The 22,584-nt window shown below is 39.8% G+C and overlaps 2 protein-coding genes across 16 annotated transcripts in view; both read left to right on the top strand.

Annotated features, from left to right (window-relative positions):
• Positions 1-12,297, top strand: part of PANK1 (pantothenate kinase 1) — a 41,567-nt gene extending 29,270 nt beyond the window's left edge. For 12 of the 14 annotated variants that reach the window (XM_064430830.1, XM_064430828.1, XM_064430827.1 and 9 more), the window contains 5 exons: positions 2,988-3,241; positions 4,775-4,951; positions 5,353-5,476; positions 10,088-10,213; positions 10,832-12,297. In XM_064430830.1, the coding sequence (XP_064286900.1) occupies positions 2,988-3,241; positions 4,775-4,951; positions 5,353-5,476; positions 10,088-10,213; positions 10,832-10,891 (741 nt within the window). In that variant the 3' untranslated portion in view covers positions 10,892-12,297. The remainder of the gene's footprint in view (positions 1-2,987; positions 3,242-4,774; positions 4,952-5,352; positions 5,477-10,087; positions 10,214-10,831) is intronic. The other 2 variants (XM_064430824.1, XM_064430823.1) reach the window with 2 other exon arrangements.
• Positions 12,298-21,811: 9,514 nt separating this feature from the next.
• The window catches only part of SLC16A12 (solute carrier family 16 member 12), a 30,909-nt gene continuing 30,136 nt past the window's right edge, over positions 21,812-22,584 (top strand). Inside the window, exon 1 of one of the 2 annotated variants that reach the window (XM_064430813.1) lies at positions 21,812-21,944. The gene's annotated coding sequence lies outside the window, so the exon portion shown is untranslated. Of the gene's footprint in view, positions 21,945-22,028; positions 22,116-22,584 lie in introns of those variants that run through there. The other variant, XM_064430811.1, reaches the window with a different exon arrangement.

Raw genomic sequence — 22,584 nt, 5'->3', positions numbered from 1 at the left:
GGCTGTAAAACACCTGGAAATACATTTTGTAAACGTTGTAGGAAAAACATCCAATTAAAATGTGCTTCTAGACACAGCTTCCATTTTTGTTATACATATTTTCACATAAACTTTGGTTCCTCTAAGAAGAGGTTTGAACAGCTGAAAATTGAGGATGCGTAGAGTGTGGTAGGTCAGGTTATGGCAGCAGGAAGGAATGTTTGCCTACTTGTAAATTAGTTACAATGGTTACAGGTAAATCTATGCTGCAATGCAGTTTTGGTGCTTTGAGACATTGTGAGCAAATACACAGTTGTGTATGCAGGGAAAGGGACTGAGTTGTGACCATAGCTCAATCCTGGCTTCTTGTACAGGACTGGGTTACTACATTTCTTGAAACTTTGCCCTAATTTCTGTTTAGAAATAAGAACAGTAGTGGCTCAGTAAGCTGTTTGGAGCCTTGGGTGTCTGGTGGCTGCAGAGCTTTTGGTTCTCTGAAGAAAGGTGGATTGACATAGAATACTGATGCCTGTGTTGATTATTCCAAAAATCAAAAACAGACTTGCAATGGCACAGGAAAATAGTTTTTCAGTCTGTTATGAATATCATACATAAAAGAAAGCAGTAATAGGAGTTCTCTGCTTATAGTATATCAACTGTTAAATATAGCACAGAGCTATAAAAAGCAGAACACATTCTAATGTGTCTTTTATAGATGGAGGGCTGGACCTAATAAAACCTTTACGTGTAGTGCTTGAGAAAGAACCAGATTAGTTTTTCTTTTTCTGTTCTTACAGAGTTGGTGAGGTGACTGGAAAGTTTGTAGAATTGAGGAGCTTGTCTGTGGTTTTGTCCTGGTGTCAGAAGTGTTCTACTCTGATTTGTATTACTTGTTTGTGTCTTGCAGGGTCTCTGGCTAGTGCTTGCCTGTTTGTAAAAGTGTAGCATGGATCAGACAAAAGCAGCTTGTGGCTGGGTATTTGGGTTACGTTAGAGTAGGGGTTTGGACAGGAGGGGCCATAAACCTGCTAGTGACTCATCTGCACAGCAGCTCCTGGTTCACAGCACAATTGTGCATGTCTTAGATCGTGTTTGGTCATGCTGCATCCAACTTACACACCAAGGTGAGGAAACTGACACTGTACAGCACATAACCTAGGGAAAGATCGTGGGCAGTACAGAATATTTCCTTGTGCCACCCAGGTATGTGCAGTGTTTGTTGAACTGAATAAATCCTGTAAGGAGGGATGACTTAGGGGACTCCATGCAATGTTCATTGTGATAAAGAGTGCATGAAGGGTTTATTATGTTGATACCTTGCATCATACCTTGTATTGTGTATATCTTGGAGCTTTTCCTCTTGCTCTAATAGTTAGAAATTGATTAAATCCAAGATATTTGCAAAGTACCCTTAAGAATTTTGTAACATTTCTTGAAAACTTTTTCTCACAAATTATGCTTATTTTATTTGCTAGCTAAATGGTTCAAGTCTTTCATGCTGCATGTCTGTTATTTTAATTCGTGTAGCAATGTGCTAACAAAAAAAAAAACCAAGAGGGGATTGCAGAAGTTGCAGGAGGAAAGACAGAAACAAGAGGAAATTATTTCCAACTCTCTCAGCTGTCTTATGAATAACTGAATCTATACTGAGGTCTTTGACACTGCTGGTTTGGGGTTTTTTTGGTCTTATTTTTTTTCCCTGGTTACGGGATTGGAGGAGTGGCAAGTAAAACAAAAGGACAGACCCAAAGAGTGGCATGGCTTTCACTTAGGGCAAGCTAGAGCTGTGTACAAGTAGAGCAAAGTCTTGAGAGAGGAGATTTAAATAGCTTAAAAGAATGTAACCTATTGACCATGCCTGCTCCACAGAAATATCTTCCCTCTTTATAGTGACTTAATATAGCTTCCAGAATTAAAAATAGGACATAGTTGCCCATGTAAATCTTCTCCATTAGCTGTTATTAAACATCCTGCAGTATGCAAATGCTGAAGAGCCAGCTGTGTACTGTATAACTCCATTATACTCTGCAGCTTTTTTTTTGCTAGAAAGTAGAGTTAGGCATGACCTGCTTTGCATCCATGAGGATGAAAATGAACTCAGGATTTGGATGGGCAACTTTACAGGGGTTTTTTTTGCCCTCTCCTCTGCCTAACAATGGAAAAGAGGGTTTCTACAATTGGTCAGTGTATCCTATTTTGAGAAAGGGATGTTATTTCTAATTCTAGTGAATAGAATGCTATGGCAAGTAGACATGTCTGTTGAAGTACAGTCATGGTGACCTGTGAGATCTCAGAGGGAATGTCTTTTGTTACTGGTCATCTGCCTTCTCTTTAAGTTGTGTTCTGCTAGGGGCATGGGCCTGACAGTCTTTTTGTTTGGGTTTTTCACCAGACATAGGGGTTATGCCTCTTCTTTTCATGTGGCACTTTAAAGTGCTCATTGTAATTTAAAAATTAACCAGAATAACTAGTAATATGTATGAAAAAATAAATCCGCTGTATTTTTAATGCATATTTACGTAACATGAACATCTTGATTCTTCTATTGAAAATTTATATTGAAAATTTCATTAAATTGCTGGGAAATATGGTTGGATGATGAGCTAAAGTACTTTGCATCCTGAGGAATGCTGCTATGTAGGCATGTGTCTGATACTGCTCAAAAGCTGCAGAACACAGCTCCTCTTGGGCTGGGAATGAGGGGGAAGACTTTTATTGCATCAGAGTACGAAGGAGGAGAAATACTTCCTGCTTGCAGAGCCCAGAATGTCTCAGAGGCAAAGGAACTAGATTACTGTGTAGCACATCATTGCTTTGGGAGGTACCTGTTGTCAGGCACATAGTGAATTTTTATTTCAGACTTCATGCTTAGATCTTTGTACTGCTTAAATAGCATAATGTGTTACTATTAAAGTGGTCAAAGTGCTTTAGTGGAACCTTTTGTCCTTCTCAGTGTTGTGTTATGCTAGGAAATATCTGTTTCTTAATTTCTTGTTATTCTTTTACAGATGGCTGATCTACAGCTCTATAAACTGGATGAATTGGACTGTTTGATCCAGGGCCTCCTTTATGTTGATTCTGTTGGTTTCAATGGCCAACCAGAGTGCTATTATTTTGAAAATCCTACAGATCCTGAACAGTGCCAGAAAAAGCCTTACTGCCTTGATAATCCATATCCTATGCTGCTGGTTAACATAGGCTCAGGGGTCAGCATCCTAGCTGTGTATTCTAAGGACAATTATAAAAGAGTTACAGGATCCAGGTAAATTTACTTTTGTTTTTTTTAAATTGTTTTCTCCTTCACAACTGAACAGGTAGAATTAGAGAGTGTGGTCATTAGCTACAGCTCCAAATTGTGCATGTATTCCTATTTCTTTTAAAAGCCTACCAGTAGCAAGGCTGAAAATATCCTAGGATACCTTCAGAGAGAGAATCTATGTCAGGGAAATAATTGATCTTTAGAACTGCCTTAGTCTCTTGTTAGTGTTCTTACCTATTTTCCATCTCTTGCTGTGAATTACCAAAATAAAACTGTCCCAGCAAATGAGTCTTCTCTCCTCTGCATTCTGCTTTTTGGTGCATGATACATATTAAATTGTCTCCTGTATACTGCACATGACATGATTATATATCTTCTATTGCCTTACCTAGGGCAGCCCTTTGACACAATGGTAGCCATGAGCCATTTCTCTATCTGCAGTACAGATGGATACAAATACAAGTTCAGTAGGAGGCAGTGGATTTCTTGCAGTTCTGGGTATTTTTCAAGCACAGAGATTTTGGCATCTTTTGTAGACATGCTTCTAATCCTTTCCACTATGGAAGGAAAAGCATGATTGCAGTGTGTTGTTGACTTGTTATAGGTGATGGAATCAATTCTGTCTTGTGGCTGGTGTGCAGAGCTTTCTACTGTTCAAATACTGAGTATACCACAGTTCTGTGAGATGTGTTCTGAAAAACCAAATAATCCGAGAGCACGGACTAAATAGTGTTCCTATGTGACCTCCTGTGCTTTTTGCATGAAGTGCAAGTGTGGTGTCTCACTTGTTTCCAGTGGCTCCAGTCGCTGTGACTGCAGTCACTGCAAATAAGCTTTGTCAGTGGCCAAGAAAGAATGAGGAAGGATGTAGAGATTAGTAAGTTGAGGTTCATGTCTGTAAGACTGAAAAGTTCAAAGTAGAGCTTTAATGGGTTGGCAACATGTTGTGCACAGTTAAATAATGCCTGCTAAATTTACGTAGTCAGTAAATATTGTACTTGAGCCCTTACAAAATATTCAAGGGAGTGCTCCTTGCTCAGAGTTCTTGCAGGGAAAGAACATTCAGGGCTGATGCTGGGCTTGCTTTGAAAAAGAGCCAACCAGACTGCTTCCTGCCTTTGGCTTGGGGGACAATATCTGTCTTGGCTGCCAGCCCTTAGAGATTTACCTTTGTTCACTGTTCTTTCTTTCCTCACTCATTTGAGCTCTGCTGGTTAATTATTCTTGTGCAGAAAACTTGTTAGAGTGCTACAAATAGCAAAGGGGTATCTGAGGTGCTGGATTGGACCTTATTCTTAGTATAAGAATATTCTTTAGTATAATTCTCCTGTTCAAGGATTAAAGACTCAAGTCTAGCTCAGTTAAGATCACAGTTGTGTGAAACAGGAGCTCAGCGCAGTGTCCGTGTTCGCTCCTCGAGGCAGGAGCTGTGAGATGCAGTTGGCACATGTGTGCAGCATGTTGCAAATGGCACTCTGGAGGGCTGTGGTGAAAGCTGGCTCAAGCTGCTGGGCTGAAGGGACTGTGCTTTTGCAGCCTTGGAGGAGGAACGTTCCTGGGCCTGTGCTGTTTGCTCACCGGCTGCGAGACGTTTGAAGAAGCGCTGGAAATGGCCGCGAAAGGAGACAGCACCAACGTGGATAAGCTGGTGAAAGACATCTATGGAGGAGACTACGAGCGTTTCGGCCTTCAGGGATCTGCTGTGGCCTCAAGGTGGGTGTTAACTGGGCTGGCTGTAAGCAGTCCTTTGGGAAACTGCCTGTGCATGCTAAACTGAGTGCATCATCCCTGGACTATGCACTGTGTCCGTGTGGAAATGTCACTCCGTGTGTCATGGGGTTTGTCCTTCGATCTCTCTTCTACTTCTTGCTCTTTTTTTTTTAAACAGGTGTAAGTAATGCCTGATACAGTTTGCTTCCATTTAAATTACAGTTATTTTGGAAGTGTCCTTATTCATTGTTCTGCCTTTCTAATGAGATCCCTTTTCACATTTTAAATCTGTCACAGATGAATGGTTATCAAATCCAAAGCAAAGCTTGCTAAATGATAAAATTTTAAAGGCTTTTATCACTTCTGAATATCTCGAGTTAAAAGACATGATCTTCCTCACACAGCTTTGGTCATATGATGAGTAAAGAAAAGAGAGATTCCATCAGTAAAGAGGACTTGGCCAGAGCTACTTTGGTCACCATCACCAACAACATAGGTTCTATTGCTCGCATGTGTGCACTGAATGAGGTAAGTTACTTACCATGAGCTTAAAACCTTTACAAACAGCATAGTGAGATGATCAGGATGCAAAAATGCAAATTGCTGACATAGTAGATGTGTCACTGGCCTTGGTAAATATGCATATATTTAATGTCATGTCATAACTCTTGTGGCTTGTTATGTGCATGCTTTGATGCAAAGTGTAAGGCTGTTCAAGCTTCAAAGCTACGGAAGAGGGGAGAAAAATTGTCTATAAAGATCTCTTTGAGGCATTGACTTTCAGCCTGGAGTGTTCACTTGTTCTCAAACTATAATACACAGATATTGACATGTTTTTAATATTAATTATTACTCTGTTACTTTGTAGTTATTTACAGGTTTCACTGTAGCAAGATAGAATTTATTTTGAATAATATTTTGCTTAGATTATTTCCACAGCAGGATGGGTTCAAATTGTGTATTGTGTTAAATGTTTGGATAGATGCAATTTCCATTGCATTGTGTCAGAAAAAAGAAAAATGCAGTTCATTTCCTTCCTGAGACTCCTATCAGATGCTTATTACATTCTTTTCATTAGGCATGATAAGTAGGGATGGGTTGTTCCATCCATACCCTACAGCTTCCAGCAGTTAAAAAAACCCAAAAACAAACACAAACCCCACCACAAACCCAAACATTCAGGCCCTTACTTTTATCTGCAGATTTCATCCTTTACCATTATGTGGTGACTAATACCTTTCAGCTGCTCTTAGCAGATCATGAATTTATATAATTTTTTTAATACATAGGTGTTTTAGCCACACAGTATTCTGTTGGTAGAAAAAATTGCTGCCACTTTTATATTTTTAATCAACAACACACAGAACCAGAAAAATGGAACAAAACAAACCCAAGGAACTCACCAAACTGCCATCTAATCACTTTATTGGGTCCTATTTAGCTTATGGCTTTATCAGAAATAGTAAATAATTAATCATTAGTGCTTTTTGTGGGTTTGGGTTTTGATTTGATTTTTAATCAACCTTTGATTCCTCTTCCTCTTGGTCTGTCCAAGACAAAAGGTCCTAATACTTAGTCTCCTTACCTAAAAAAGAGAAGATGCTCTTTTATGCACTGCTTAGTTTTGTCTTTTTAATCAAAAGATATGGTTGTAATTTTAATATTGAAATATCAGATCTTCATATGACATTCAGAGTGTCGTTGCTCAATGAATTTATGTGATGACATATGGATAGATTTTGTGTTCAGAGCTCCTTTACTAACAGTTCATAGTATTTCATTTTTATGAGCATGGAACTCATTTCTAAGAAATCATCAACAGTCCCTCCACGGTATCATCTTAAAAGTGGAGCCCATCAGGCCTATCAGTGGAGCCTATTAGGAGCCTATGATTGTGTCTGCATAATCAAGTGTCTTTGTCTTTCCCCCTTTCAGTTGTGTCATTTCACTTTTTAAATTTGAACTTCATCTGACATTTTTTCCTCAGTCACATTATATAAGTCTCTTCAGCACTGCTATGCTCTTAAATTTTCATTTTATTTCGATTTTGTATGCCATTATTATGGTTTTTTGCTCATATTCCTCTCTGGAGGACCTGATCAGCACAAGTTGCAGTATGTATGCCCCTATCAAATGCCACTGATACCCTTCCTTCATTGTGAAAAGTGGCTGCAGATTTACTTTTTTTTTTTTTGGCAATGCGACTCTTTCGGTCAGAATGATTCTCTTTCAGCTTTCTCTTTGCTTTCAGCTTCTTTACAGTGTTGCCTTGTGGCATGGAGTTCAAGCAGCATTGTACAGGGCTATCAAAGCATGGAGAGTTGCAGCAGGGAACCACAGAGGAGGAGACAGGCTGCTAATGAAACTGATGCTTCTGAGTCACTCTGAAAAAGTTCCTACCATCTTTTGTTCTGGGGGCAGGCGTCTTAAAACTGATGTGATCCATAGAATTTGGTGGAGGAATGTGAATTGGTGTGTTAAATATTCTTCATTTCACGGTGTCAAAGCAAAATTTCTCCAACACCTGAAGTAAATGATTTTGTAGTGTTAAAGAATGAAAACTTCATTTAGTTGCTTTATGTACTATTAAAAAGAAAAATATGCAGTATCATTTCAAGTAAGCTAATCTTCAGATAGCTTGCTCTTGGAGAAAAAAAAATTAATGCTATCACTCTGCTAAATAATCTAGAAACCTGAATTGCCTTTGGGAGACATGGCTCTGACTTACAGCAAGCCTGATGAATCAAATCCTCAAATAAGAGCTAAATAAACAGTTGAATATGATATTCTTTTGTGGACCTTGTATGTATTAGATTAGAGTTAAGGTAAAGCTCACTTTTAGGTTGACAGAATCAATTTATGCCCCGAAGCATGACTTTTGATAAGTTTTTCCCAATGATTGCAGCTTTAATATTGTGTTGAAAATGACTTGCATATGTGCAGGAAAAAAATGAGGCTGGGGAATAAATGAAATATTCTGTCTGCAAAACTTCAAAGCAAATTTGCTTGCACAAAGTTGGCAATGGGGTAGAAAAATTCCATAGTCTGGAACCATTTGGCCACAGACCCTTTGAAATGGCCTGTCCTAAGCACAGCAGAACTGCATAAAAGAAACTGATCTGGTTTATACTTTTCTGACTCACAGAACATGTAAGTTTGCACTGAACAAGCTGTCTTGCAAAAATATGTGCAGGTTTTTTATTGTGTTATTGATATAGATTTCCCTATTCAATTATACTGGTAAATAATGTGAATATGCTATATTAAAGCTATACTATAGCTTTCTGCTGCAGGGTGGTTGAACAATTTAACAAGACCCCACAGAGTGAAAGAGTGCATGTCTTTTCCAGGTTTAAAAGTAAATTGACAAGACTCCCTTAAGAGTAGCATTTCAGCTTCTGAAAAACGCTAAACTTGTTTTTAGTTCAGATCAAAAATTTAAGAATGTTTATATTATTATTACAGTTTTTCACCTTGTCAACTCAAGGAACATTTGAAACAGAATTGAAATTTGCATGTTGGTCTACACTGTTATTCTAGTAGATATTACTAATACCTTTAGTTTCAAAATTTGCAGTAATTTTTATACTCTGTGTTAGGGATTGCTTCTGGTAACAGTAGCTTTGTATTTATATTCAGAAAAAATCATATGGATGTGAAATTGAAATGTAGATTCTAATCAGTTTTATGCTATGGCATTACAGGAAATTAATTACTTGCATATTTGTCCCTCCTTTGTCTGAAGTTGCTTCAGAGACAAAACTGCCTTATCCAAGGATGCAGGGTGCTCTTGGCCATGTTCCCTAGCAGCATTTTGAAATTTGAGAAGTTCTTATTTTCATTCATAAATTCCTGAGTGTGAATGCATGCTGATGTGACTGCAGAGTCTGAGGAGATGGGTGACTGAAGGAAATGATTTCAGTGGAGTTGGTGTTGCTGTGTTTGGTGTGAGGGCAGTCGGGGCTGTCCCTGGCACACGGTGAACGAGCTCCGGTGTCTGGGGATCGTCTCTGCAGCGCTGGGTGCTCAGTAGGATGTCCCCTGGGCTGTGACACAGGCACGGCCCTGGACATGGCACAGCTGTGGCTGTAGCACAGGAATTGCTGCAGAGCCAAGTGTTGGGCTTTGTAGGGCTGGATCAAAGTGGAGGGGTAACCCTTGCTAATTCTAGTCCCTGTGCAGCCTTGCTGGCAAACTTCTGCAGAAGACTCTTGAAGATGCATTCCTAGGGCTCCTCAGGACTCCTGTAAAAGGTTTCATCTCCAGGATGTGGCCTCTCACTGAATCTTCTAGACCAAGTCTAGTGTCTGCTGAACACCATCTGGTACACCAATGCAAAATGCAAGTGCAGTTTTGTGCACAACAGGCAGAACTGGGCTTGGTAAGATAGTTAGGGGCATTGTTTAAACACCACACAGAGCCACTGCTTGCTGCAGTGGTGTACATACAAATAAGGATGGTCTGTGGCTTTCTCATTGGCAGCTAAGTGCTGATGGTTCAAAAAATCTTAATTTCCTGTGAAAACTGAGTTCAAATGAGCTTTGAAACAAAGGAATGCCATACATATCAAGTATTACTATGTTGGCCCCATTTAACTTGCTTTTTGAAAATGGAGTCACAGTCCTGATAACAGATAATAAAAGATGCTCCTTCTCATCTCTCACGTAATCCTTCTCAGATACCCTTCAGAGGTTCTCCATCTGGACTTAACAATCATAATGATCTCTGGAAAGTTGCTTCATTTAACATGCAAGGAGGAAAGATGTTTTCAGAGCATCCATATGCAATTAAAGAAACCAAACACCACCACCAAAACACTCATAATCTGAGTCATGTTGGGAAGGTTGTGACATTTATTCAATATCTTAAACAAATATTGGTAATCTATGATAATAGCCTCTCATGTTCTTTGAAATAAAGCTCTGCACCTCCCTGCTCTTGCAATGTCTCTAGTTAGCAGCCACTAACTGCAATAGTTTTTGACTTTTCAGTTTGAAGTATTTAAATGTAACCTAAAATTCCAATTTAACTTTGTAGTAGAGGCTAGTACCTCTGCCTAGTAGAGGTACATGTTAAATGAGGCAAATTATATAGCTGAATATAATTTTTCTGGTATGTTTTTCAAATTCAATTTTACAGAATATCGACAAGGTGGTGTTTGTTGGCAACTTTCTCAGAATTAATATGATTTCTATGAAGGTGCTAGCATATGCTATGGATTATTGGTCCAAGGGACAGCTAAAAGCTCTGTTTTTGGAACATGAGGTAAGGAAATATGTGTTGAACTTCCATTTGTAAGTACAAAATTCTTGTAGTTCTTTTTTTGGTGAACTTGAAAGGGGAGAAATGCCATTGCTTTGAATTGAATGCACAAGCCAAGTTCTGCATAAGTGCTATTTAGTTTACAAATTCATTTGAAAACACTACCTGTAACTTCTTGGTTTGATCACTAATCTTGTGATATGTGTTGTTAAACATTGCCCATTTCTCATATTTTCTTTCTGAACCTAATAGCAACAATGTTCATTTGTGTGGGCTGGTATAAGGGAATCTCAAGTATAATTCATTTTTGTAAGCATAATTTTGAGGTGACTACCAGATGGACAGATCCATAATGGAAACTGCCCTGCCTCAGTACAGTATCAGTATTGTGGTTTTGCAATTTTTTTTTCATAATTTTGGAGAACTATGTAAGACTTTTTCCAGTGTCGGGCCCTTTCTTCTACCTAAGGATGATCTTACTAAATAATATTTAGATAGAGCAAATATTTGGCATGCCTGACATGCTTTTATTTGCCTTAACAGAACTGAAAACTTTGTGTTCATGTTATGTCTTGTTTTGGAATTTGATTGGTTTTGGTTTTCTTTTGCCTTTGTTCAAAGGGTTATTTTGGAGCTGTTGGGGCTCTTCTAGAAATGCTTAAAATGACAGATGATCAGTGATGAAGCTGTCTGAAGAGATTCCTACCACAGATGCTGCTGGGTAAGAGTGAAAGCCACTGCAAGGATGGAAATGAAGCCATTATGGTAGTTCTACCTGCTGGATTTGTAAATAATTTAAAATCCTTTTAGCTGATCTTTAATTTCTGGGTTTTGACCTTATACTTCAGAATTCATACTGGGAATTATGAGATTTTTTTTCTGTACACTGTATTTTATAGGGGAAATATGTGCAAAGTGGCCAAACATACAGATTTTATGGATTTATTTTAAAAAATGGATACTGTTTAATGTAGGACCTGTGATATGAGGCATCTGCTTTTCTTCTGGGGTTTACTGATTAGTGTGGTAATTTTAACTTCATTTAGTAATCACTCTAGGAGATTTTTTTATCTTATTTTCATGACGTTTCATGATTTGTTCTTGGTTTCAAATGAAACTATGAAGCTGATGCATTTTACTGTGAATACTAGTCATTGATTTTTTTGCCTTTCCTTTCCTCATTAGATGAGATACTTTACATCTCTCTGCCCACCCCACTCCTCCCCAAAAAAGATTTGCAAATCATTTTGTGGCTAAATGCATTTCTTCAAAGGACTGTGAGGAAGCTTCATAATAGCAGGGGGTTTAAGATTGTAATTTTTCAGTGGCCATGGATTACAATAGGAAGAGACTGCCAACTGGTTTTGCAGGGCTGATTCTTCTTTATAATAAAAAAATTAAAGAAGATGTGAACTAAATTGGAATTATTCAATTGACACTAAAATGAAAATCTGTTTCTGATTAAAACTTTTGATCAACATGAAGAGTTCTGTAGTAAAGATGTTATTCACACTTGGTATTAGATGGTAAAGGGAGATTGTCTTCAGTTATTTTTCTGTAGTCTACAAGTTTTAACTTGTTCTCAATTGAAAACAACTGATAACAGCATTATTAAAAGTCCAGTTACTAAAATTAGAAAAATACTGACTAAAGTATTTTCTGCTTTTAAACTAGTGTTAACTTCCTGTCCAGGACAGTAAAATTTGGGTGTTTATTCAAAGACAGTATTTTCTACCTTTTCAGACTTGTGAACCTCTAGATTTGTTTTCCCAAGTTGAACTGAGATCCCTTTGAAATCCATGTATTTAGGTTGCTTAGTCTCCTTAGACACCTTGAGGGCTCACAAATGAGAGACTGAAAAGCAATTCATAAATTATTTTGTCTTGCAGGACTGTATGTGATGTCACATAATTTAAATGACTCATCAGAGGGACAGTATAGAATTCAGTATATTTTTGGAGGGGGTATATTTCACTTTTTTAAGTCATTAACTTACATATCTCCCAAATGTTGAAAGATGGTAATATTATCTGAAGTGTGAACTTGTGTGATGGAAATAAAGACCACTACTGTTTTGACAGTTTCAATGTATCTGTGGAATTAATTTCTTGAAAGCAATGATGTAACCTACATAACACCTTTTTTTGTGACATACATGGCTACTTACTTCCATGACAATAGTTTGGTTCTTGACATGTTTTTACTCTTCATAACAAGGCTTTAGTCCTTGAAGCCTTTTGCCTGCTTGAAATTGACTTTAAAGGGCTGTAAACAAAAATATGAGATAACATTAGCATGTTGAAATTGATATTTTCTGTAATATTCAGCTTGAGATAAATGCAGATGGTTCTGCTCAGTGCCTCTATTTTTTAATAAAGAAAAAAACAAACTTTAAGGTTATTGGCTAAATTTTGCCTTCAAATAAAGATTCACTTGTACACTGTCTTGGTTTTCTAAGGAAAACTTTAGAATGAGAGCTAACTGTACTTCTTATGATCGCCAGTAGAGGGGAGCCCGACATCAGCCATGAAACTGCTGGTTTCAGAGCAAGATCCTGTCTTTCTCTCCATTTTCTGTTTTTGAAGGGAATTTGACATGGGAATGTCTGTCACTTAGGTGTTCTTGCATTCTTCACGTTTGGAATTGTGAAGGAAGAATATAATGTTAAGTAAACAAATATGAAAAACCTGCTGTTCTTTTAAGATTAAAATCCTCTCCTTGTCAAAAAAACAAAAAGAATTCAAACAAAAAACCCCAAAAAACAGCAACCACAAAAAAAACCAAAAAGCCAACAACAAAAACCAAACAAAACAAAAAAAAACTCCCAAAAACCAAAAAACCCACATGCATTGAAAAAAAACTATATCAAGCCATTCAGAGAAATATATAAGGGCTTTAAATTCACAAATTGAGGGCTGTATGGTTAAAGAAGAAAAGCACAATCATGGTAGCCCTGAAGTTAGCCCTAAGATTCTAGGGACTGTCAGTTAAGTTGGTCACAGTTCTAAGAGAAACACAAAATAAAACTTTACCTTAAAAATGCTGATTTGAAATTTAAAATGTTTACTAGGTAATTTTCTATAGTTAAAAGAATGAGAAAAATACTCTGAATTGTATATTACATAAATGAGCACTCCTGGTTGGGAAAAATGTTAGCAGACTTTAACTAGGATAGAGAGTTGTGGAAGGTCACAAAGTAGGAAAAACTAGAGGAAAGTGACACTGTATGACACTGTATGTTCAATTCTTCCCTTCCTGAGGGAGAAAAGCCTTAATTTCTTTGTTGACTTGAAATCTACAATTGACTACTTTTTCCTGTTTCCCCATCAGTACCATCATATGAATCTGCTAATACTGTAACTTGCTTGTTTACCTTCAGACTTTGCCTGCCTCCACTAATCCCAGCCCTTGGTTTCCTCCTCCATGTCCCCCTTCTGTAATTAATGTATTGGATAAATGACAGTGTGGTTGATTTCTGGCACTGTTACAATATTTTTGCCATAGGGGAGTACTTTGGGGCATTTCTGAGAGCATTGGTGTTGCCTTGAATTTTTCTGCTTGTGTTTGGTATCCAGTTGCTGTCTACAGTCACCTGGTGAAGGGGTCCCCAAGGTGCCCCACTTCATCAGTCATCCAGAGCTATCTAAAGAGTCTGAAAACATTCTTGCTCAACTACACAGATAAACCTCTACTATAACTGGTACAAACTGGAAGTTTGTGCAAGCAAAGTTCAACTCCAGCACTATCCAAGAGTATTACTGAGAACCTAGAGATATCCAGATTCTTGGATCTTTTTTGTTTTGGAAATGGTGAAGTTGAAGAAGCAGACTTCCTTAAGGGAGATCAGTGAGTCTGCAGATTTAGTATGTGTTGAAAAGACTTGTTTTGGTATAAATTAAAGAGACCAAGCTTTGTTAATCTAACTTCTCTTTCTCAAACATGGTAATGTAATTATTCAGGTAAGTTGGAGCAGAATGAGTCAGACTCATCACTCTCAATTGTCATGGCCTATGCTTCTTCTGCACTGGAATATTTGTTCTTGAATCACATGCTACTCTCTTCATTCTCTCCCCACCACCACCAAGACAGCCCAATTTTAAATGGTTTTGACAAAAAGTCTAATTACATCCCCTAGGAATAGGGTCTGCATCCTAAAGTAAAATTTTTGGACTAAAGTACTGAGGGAGAATCCCTAGTGCTGGATGGAGAGTGAGAAACAGCTAAGAGTATTTACTTTATCAGATTTGATAGAGAAGGCTAGCATGGGGTGCATGGGGGCAGTACAAGAATCTGACTTCTAGGACAAGTAGGGTGCTTGCAGTTCATTCCAACCTCAGCAAAGCTGTCCTGGTGTTTCACTGTTATCAGCACTTCTGTTCCCATTAGACTGTCACAAGATACTTGCAAGTGATTTTTGGCAGGACACAGCAGAACTTTAGAGATGGGAGAACCATATGGGGTTGAACTGATGACAAAATAAACATTCATGATTGTTTCCAGTCGAATGAGGAGTTCTACTGGGTTCTGTTTTTAAAGTACAAGGTGTCTTTGAATTTGGAATTAAATGAAACACAGGCTATGAAAAAGACTACAGTCTCTTTTGTGTCTTGGTACCTGGAATGAAGGTGGGTAAACAACATGAAATGGCATCGTGTTTTACTTAAAACAATGTGTCATTCCCTGGTCTTAAGTGTTTTTGCTTATTTTGTTGTCATGATCAGGTCACTTCCACCTTCAGAAGTGTCTTTCCAAGTTGACAACTTTGTCATTTTCCAGGTTTTTGAGTGGGCAACCCATTCATTTCTTTTCAAACTTAAAAGTTTGTGTGAATCTGGGCATTTAATACAAAGCAAAAATTGCCCTTTAGCAAATGCTGAGGTACCCAAGCAGCCTTGGCAGTGCATGTACAGAGTAGAGTTTGCCCCTGGTACCGAGATTTCCATTTATGCCCACCCGTGAAGTTGTGGTCTCAGCTAACCATGTTACCACTTTCTCATATAATATGTTAGGATTTTTTTTTTCCAAAATGGTGTGCTTTTTTGGGTTTAAATCTTTTGTGAGATGAACTTTTCTTTGCAAGGGAATGCACATTTTCTGTTGTGTCCTCGAAAGCATCAGGGAGCAATGCTTAGAGCAAGAAGGTCTGATCATGGGCAGACACTGGTTTGATAATGCATTTTGTCACAACAGACATATCAGTGCTTCAAGCAACAAGGTGGTGTGGCCACTGGTGTGCTGTGACTTGGTCAGGGGATTTGTTTTGCATTAATATCTTAACAAATTGCACAAAAATGAAACAGCTGGTCTCAGCTTGTAGGAATTTCTAATGTAGATTCTAGGTTAGGTGGAAGTGGAAATACCTGTGTTTTAGTAAAGATGAAGAAATTAGTATCTCAAGTCCATAGGAAAGATGCTGACCAAAATGCTTTCCTGCAAGCTTTCAGAACAGCTGCATCAGTTAGGAGACTGCAATGGAAATATTCTCATGTAAGGCAGCAAAGCATTACCAAGCTGTAGATGTACACTGAGCTGGGATAGTGGTGTTATCCACATCTGCCCCCCTGTCCTCCCACTGGCTGGACAGGCTGACTGTCAGCAGGAGGCAAAGGGGGCAGCACAGCCAAGGTGGTCTGTGAACATCTGTTTTGTGAAATGCAGTGGTGTAATGTGGGCAAGGCAGTTGAAGCTAGGAGAGGCTTCTCTGAAAAGAAGCCTGGATAGGCTTCACCTGGAGATAAATCCTTACTATTGCTATTGATTTGAACAGTGAGAACACTCTCTTATTTTGAAAATTGCTTTTAGTCTTTCTATATTTTAAAAATTACCTGTGAAATAATGCATATTAATTAAAAAAACCCTAAACAAATTAATTTAGCATTTTCACAGGTGGCTGGCTAAATGAATCGCAAAATGCTGAATGTACTTAAAAAAATTGAGTTCCTTTTAGTACAATTGTTTTGTTTTTTGAGCAACCTCACCCCTACTGCTATTTGAATAAGTAAACAAAAACATGCTGTTCCTATGTCCTAAGCATGGAGCATGCTGTTACCCAGCTAGCTTTCAGCATATTGCACTTGGCTAGAAAAGGCTGTGCACAAAAAAATCCAGAAGTATTTACAATATAAGCCAAAAACACTCCCAAATTCCCAGTGTTTGTCACTTCTGTTTTAGCTTAGAAAATAAATTTTCTGTTAAATTATAGGAGGTTTGTAGACATCTCTCCAGCAGGTTTGCCTGTGCACTATAGTGGCCTTGTATTGGTTTGCCTCTCATAAGGGTGAAAAGCAGTGCAAGGAAAGCTAAAGCTGCTTCCTGATGGTGGCTGCAGGCTGACCTGTAACACACTTCACACCTGCTCGTTTACACCTAGGGCAGAAAGCATTCAGGAACTAAATTTCTCTCCACTCCTTGCTTTTATCACATAAGGAATTGTATTTAAAAAAATAAGCAGAAAAGGCACCAAACCCTGCAGACTAATTCACCTTTTATTTATTGGAGAAATCATAGAGGTCAGTTTAGTTTTAGTCAGGAAGACTTCTTTTTTCAATTTCTAATCTTTTCCTTTTTAGTTTGGAGCTTGATATTTTTTTTAAGGTGCCTTGCAACATATCACTCTGTTCCAGCTCTCCTACCTGAAAGGCAATTATAAAAGTGCCTTTGTGAGGTTTTTGTAAACATCTGGTTCCTAGCATTATGGGAATTAGCTTAAAGTTTCATTTTATGTACGTTACTATAAAATTCTAAGACACCAACTGTGGCATGATAAAGCCCTTGATCAGGCTGGGAGCAGAAGAGCTGTTCCTGATACTGCTCTGGAGGCCATTGACTATGGGTGTGAGACCCTATAGAAGTTTGTCCTGTGTATGGAGATTATGCAATTAAAATATCTTTATTCACAAAAGTATAAGAACTGGCTCTTCCTTTTCTAGCCTCCTGCCTTACAGACCCACTGAAGGAGAGAAGGTAATTTAGAGTCAGTTCCCTTTCAGTCCCTGACCATTCCACTTCCCCTCCTGTGCTAGAAAGCAGTGGTGTATGACTGGAAACTCAGAAAAGGGAAATTTGGGACACACACACACAAAAAAAGAGGCAGAACAGCAGAGAACTTTTTTAAAACACAAACAAGAAAACACTGTACTAAAATATGATTCAGGCTTGAATCAGAAATGTGTCGATGAAGTTTGTGTCAGCAGTTCCAAAGTCAGCAGCCCTGGCTGGAGAGCAGGGAGGTGGTGTGGAATGCTGCTGCCCTGTGCGAGAGGGAGCAGAGCCCTGGGGACAGGATGGATTTCAGTGGCTGATACTGAAATGCAAGGCCATGGATAATCAATGGTGCAATATTTACCAAAATATTTGGCTTCTCAGAGCAGATAGTTTATTTGAGTTAGTTCTGTCGGTACATGCATAACTCACAAAGAAAAAAGCAAATGATTGGAGGAAAAAATTGTTGTACCAAGCACAGGTGGAAAAAAATTTTCTCTAGGTTTCTGTGTTGCATAAGTGTCCCTGGAACTAATCTGGTACATCTCCAAATAAAACAGAAGTCTTTGATGCTTATAACTTTCTGTGTGGAATGACAATAGTTTGTGTATGTTAACTCTGTAAATATTTGCTGTAGATACTATCAATGGGAATATTTTATTTAAAGTAATGCATTAAAGTTTAAACCAAAGAAACTTCTCCCTCAGCCTGTGAACACAACAAATACAACAAATAGGTAGTAAAGACTGAATTGAAAATAGTCCTAGGTGTTAAGCTGTGTATTTTACAGGTGAACTGGAGCAAAAACCTGTCCAGGGGTACAGTATACCCCAGGCTGGGTATATGAGAAACTCTCTCTGAAAGCCCCAGCAGCAGCAAACACCAGCCAGAGTTTTGTCTGATGTTCAGAAAATTCTTGCCAAAGGACTCGTTTGCTGTGTTGTGGAGGTGTGAAGAATTGGTGGTGGGGTACCACCTTCTTTTACTTGGTTTTGTGTGCTGATTTGGTGAACAGGGTCAAGACCACCTGCACTGTCTTCAGGCCTTGCTCCCCAATTCATCCTTCTTTAGCTTGTGCATTTCCCTGAGAGCTGCTACAGGCAAGGGTGTTAATGATGAGCAGGACAAGCTGCCAACCCAATTTCTTCTGAGAGCACAGCAAGCCATACTTGTCACCCAGAAGAACAAAAACATAATGCTCTAAAAAGTTGTAGAATGAAGGAAATGGTTAGGTCTCCTCAGACTGGAGACATTAGAGCCTATATTTGGTGTCAGATTCCTGTATGGATTGAAGTAGCCCAAGCTTCTGGTGAATATGGAAGAAAAACTGGAATAGCTGTGCAAGGGCTTGCTTCCAAGTAAGACTAATTCAAATTTATTACTCCCATGCTGTGAAAAATTTCAATGTCTAATTAAGTTTTTCTTCTGATGGGAAATTTCAAAATGTCTACATTTCATTTCACTTTCTCCACCAAAATAAAGCCTGCTAGCAAGGAAACCTAGCAGGCTGCCAAGAACAAGTCATTTGAAATAGAAGGGGTTTTTTAAAAGCTCCTGCATTTCTACAGCCAAATTTTGTTAAATTATGTTTCCATAGGACATTTTTAGTGATGAATCTGTGTTTTCCAGTGAAAAATTATTGCACTTGCTAGCTGGAATGCAGATCTTCGTAAAATACGTGCATATAAATGTGTCCAGAAATCTTACAGTGTGTGCTTGGAGCAAGGACTTCGTGACATGTGGATAAAGAGTAGCAAGGCAGAAGACTTGAAATGTGGAAGTTTGTAATCAGTAAAAGGAGATGAATCATCCTCTTGTTCAACTAATATTCAGTATTGATCTGCCTATGCTTATTTCATATCGAGAAAGAGAGGATGCTTCTGCCAAAATTTCCCAATATTCTGAAGATGATGCAGTCTGTAGGTAGCAAGACTACCCTCATCTAAGTTAGAGTGTCATTAGAAACTGCCTGGTTCCAAATGCAGCTTTTGGTCTGATGCCGAATGATGGTCTTGTGTTCAGAAATTGCCAGTGTCCATGAAAAGTGGGGAGAATATTACATACCCTCTTTTTTCTATCCCAGGCTACATATGTGACTTACACAACCACATATTTTTAGGAATGCATCAGAGTCTTTTGATCCCTTGCTAAAATCTTGTGTGTCAGCAAGAAACAGAGCTCGCCTTCACCTCCAGAAAGGAGCCTCAGCTCTCAAGTGGTGGGTACTCTGCCTTCTTGCCTTGGAGTTGGCAAATTTTGGACTACAGACACGGAGAGGGGGCTGAAGGAACCATAGGGACTTGTAGTTTCCCCAGTCTTTGGCTTAATTTTTTAGAGATGCCAGGGAAGCTGGGTTCCTTCGGCTGTAGAATGCCAAAGGTTGTAGATCCAAATGTTAGTGAACAGGTCTGGAAACGTTCCTCTGAGCATGCTGTTGCAGCATGTCCCTGTACAGTTGGCTGGCTGATTGGCTCCCAGGGAGATGGGAGAGGAGGGCAGTGAAGGAGGGTAGTGAGGTTTTCAGTTTCCAACAGGTATTTGTATATAAAGGTTCAAATTAAGAACATTCATTGTGTAGGAAGGCCATTCATCCACTGTTCCATGACACCTAACCATTCTCCAAACTACAAAAGCTTTTATTTTACCTGTTGAATTCTATGCTATTATACTTTATTTTTGTGGTTTGCAAAGTGTGAAAGAGTGTAAAGGAATTACTCTTGTTTGCACAGGAACCAAACCAAAACAAGCCCTTGCCCAACCATGTTTTCTTTGCCTGGTTAAGCACTCCAGGTGAGGGCGTGTGCTCCTTTCCTATCACCATTCTAGAGATAAGTTCTAGAGAAAGCTACATTCATAGTCTTGCAATTTCGGAAGGATTAGGGCCATTTTTTGTGACTGCTTTTGTGTTGCCTGCTTATTTATGTGGTGTCAGCAGTTGAAACTTGCATGAGAAAAATTGGTAACAAAAGGAAGCCTGTTGTGAATGTGTAAACGTGCGTGTAACCCAAACCCTGGTATTTCTATTAGTGTCAGGGTCTTGATCCAAGAACCAAATGAAGTCATGCATTTTGATTTGGTGATATCTAGCTTCTGACACTTCAGTGCTTAAAATGAATTTATATAAAAAATTAATTAGCACAGAAGTGTTGTAAAGCTGTTGGTGTAGCACCAAGGGCAGGTCAGCAGAGTGTGAGTGGTTTTTCTGCCTGTGTGAGTTTCCCTGGCACGTACAATGCACAATGTGTTGTAGTGCTCTGACAATATCCTTTCCACACCACAGAGAAGCATTATCTGTTGTCGAGCCAGATGTCAAAATGTCAGTAGCCAATACAGATAACCACTGTTGTTCCCACTGCTGATGGGGAGTTGTTATAGAGGTGCTGCCAACCAGACTTGCAGAGGAAGTTCACTGCAATGTTGGGATCCCCAGGCTCTTAACCAGCAGCTTATGCCCAGACCTTCTTGTTCAGAATTTTGTCTTGCAGTGTTAAGCAGTTCAAATAAAGTCTGCCAAAGGAAATCTTCCAACATGAAGCACAGTTTAATACGGGTAAGATTAAAAATCTTTCCAAAATATTAAATAACCATAAAGAACCAATTTTTTTTTTTTTTTGTGGGGGGGGGTGGGGGGAGGAAAATCAAAAACTCAATAAGAAAGTAAGAGCTGCACTTTTTTTGTTCACAGATAAGTTTTTATCATTCACATGCATGGTGGGGAAAACCTAGCCCCTTTTCTCTCGGACTGCTGTGGGCCATATGCCCCAGGAGGTGCTAGGGAAGACGTGCATAGGTGGTGTGCAGCTCCATGCCACAGTGCGCAGAAGGAGGGGAAAGATCAGTCTCCTGGCTCTCTTGTGCTGCTGTATGGCACAGAGAAGCTCTAGAGTCACCTAGAAATGGAAGTCTTTTCCAGTTAATATCTGCCCTGAAGCTTACCCAAATCACGTATGCTTGAACTTATCCTGAAGACCAGCAGAGCAAACAGCTCCCTGCCACCCTCCCAGGGCTGTGCTTGCACACTCCTGGCAGCTTTGCACTTGCTCTTCATAGCAGCACTGAAAGGCAGCAAGGTCCAAGGGAAAGACAAGGACCAAGCAACTCTTGTCTGGCAACAAGAAGGGTAAGAAAAGATCCCATTTTATCTTTGTTCTCATGGAAAGTGTCACAGGATGTTTAGTGTCCTTTCTGAGCAAAGACCTGCTGCTTTCCAGATCTTGCCCAAAAACACATGCAGTATTCAGCAGGCCACTTAGTTTATCTTTCTTGGATAAACAGAAGGCTGCTGGAATTTGAAACTTGTTCCAAGAGTCTAGGGTCCAAATCTGTGTGAGTCCTTCCCCTGGTCTGGGGTTTTGAACTGCGTTTGAAAATTTAAAAACTACCAAACAGCATCATGATTCCTAATGGGCAGGAAGGACTGGTGTGTGTGACAGAGGACCATCCTTATGCACAAGTTCTGGTGTTATTTCCACTCTTGAATGTTTCCTGACTTTGGAACCGTTTAAAATAACTTACGAAAAGCCTGAGAGCACTGATCCACAAATCCCAGTACTGACTTTGCCTCGATGGGAAGAAAAAAAAAAAATCCCTCTTAATGCGATGAAAGCTCCCGCGGCACGGCCGAGACGCACTTTTCCGTGCTGCTGAAGGTACCACGGAGGAGGGACTCGGGCTGCCTGCGATGAGCGCTTGACGGAGCCGGGCGAGGGGAGCGCTCGGCCGAGCCCCACTGCGGGGAGGGGCAGTCGGCCAGGTGGGCGACCGGGCAAACTGGGGCGGGGAGGGGGCTGAGCCGACACCGAGCCCTGCCTGTGCCGGGGCCGCGGTCACGGCCGCGCTGGGGGCGGCGCAGGGCCCGCGGAGCCACCGCCCCCGCGGGGAGCGCGCACGGGCGGCCGGGGCTGCTCCGCGCCGCAGCCGGCAGGTGGGTGTGGGGCTGCGGGCGGCAGCAGCCGGGGCGACACAGCGGGGACACAGCGGGGACACACAGCGGGGACACAGCGGGGACACAGCGGGGACACACAGCGGGGACACAGCGGAGCGGGGCGGGCTGCGCGGCTCCCGGCGGTGCGGCTGCAGCCGAGCCGCTTTCGTGCCCTGCCTGTGTCGTGGAGCCTTAGAACTGCGGAAAGATTGAAAAATCAATTAAAATGAATGTAAACCAGTATTTAATGACGGGACTGTAGACACCTGCATATCTATCTATCTATCTATCTATCTATCTATCTATCTATCTATCTATCTATCTAATCTATCTATCTATCTATGTATCTATCTGTCTATCTATCTATCTATAATCTATCTATGTATCTATGCTGTTGGTTAGGTAAGATGCTGGTCAGGTAAACAGCGTTTAAGGCTAAACAGCGTTTCAAGTTGCTAGATGGCATGAG

Source organism: Passer domesticus, chromosome 8, assembly GCF_036417665.1.
Source record: "Passer domesticus isolate bPasDom1 chromosome 8, bPasDom1.hap1, whole genome shotgun sequence".
Lineage (NCBI taxonomy): Eukaryota > Metazoa > Chordata > Aves > Passeriformes > Passeridae > Passer > Passer domesticus.
This window is presented reverse-complemented; position numbering and strand designations above follow the sequence as displayed.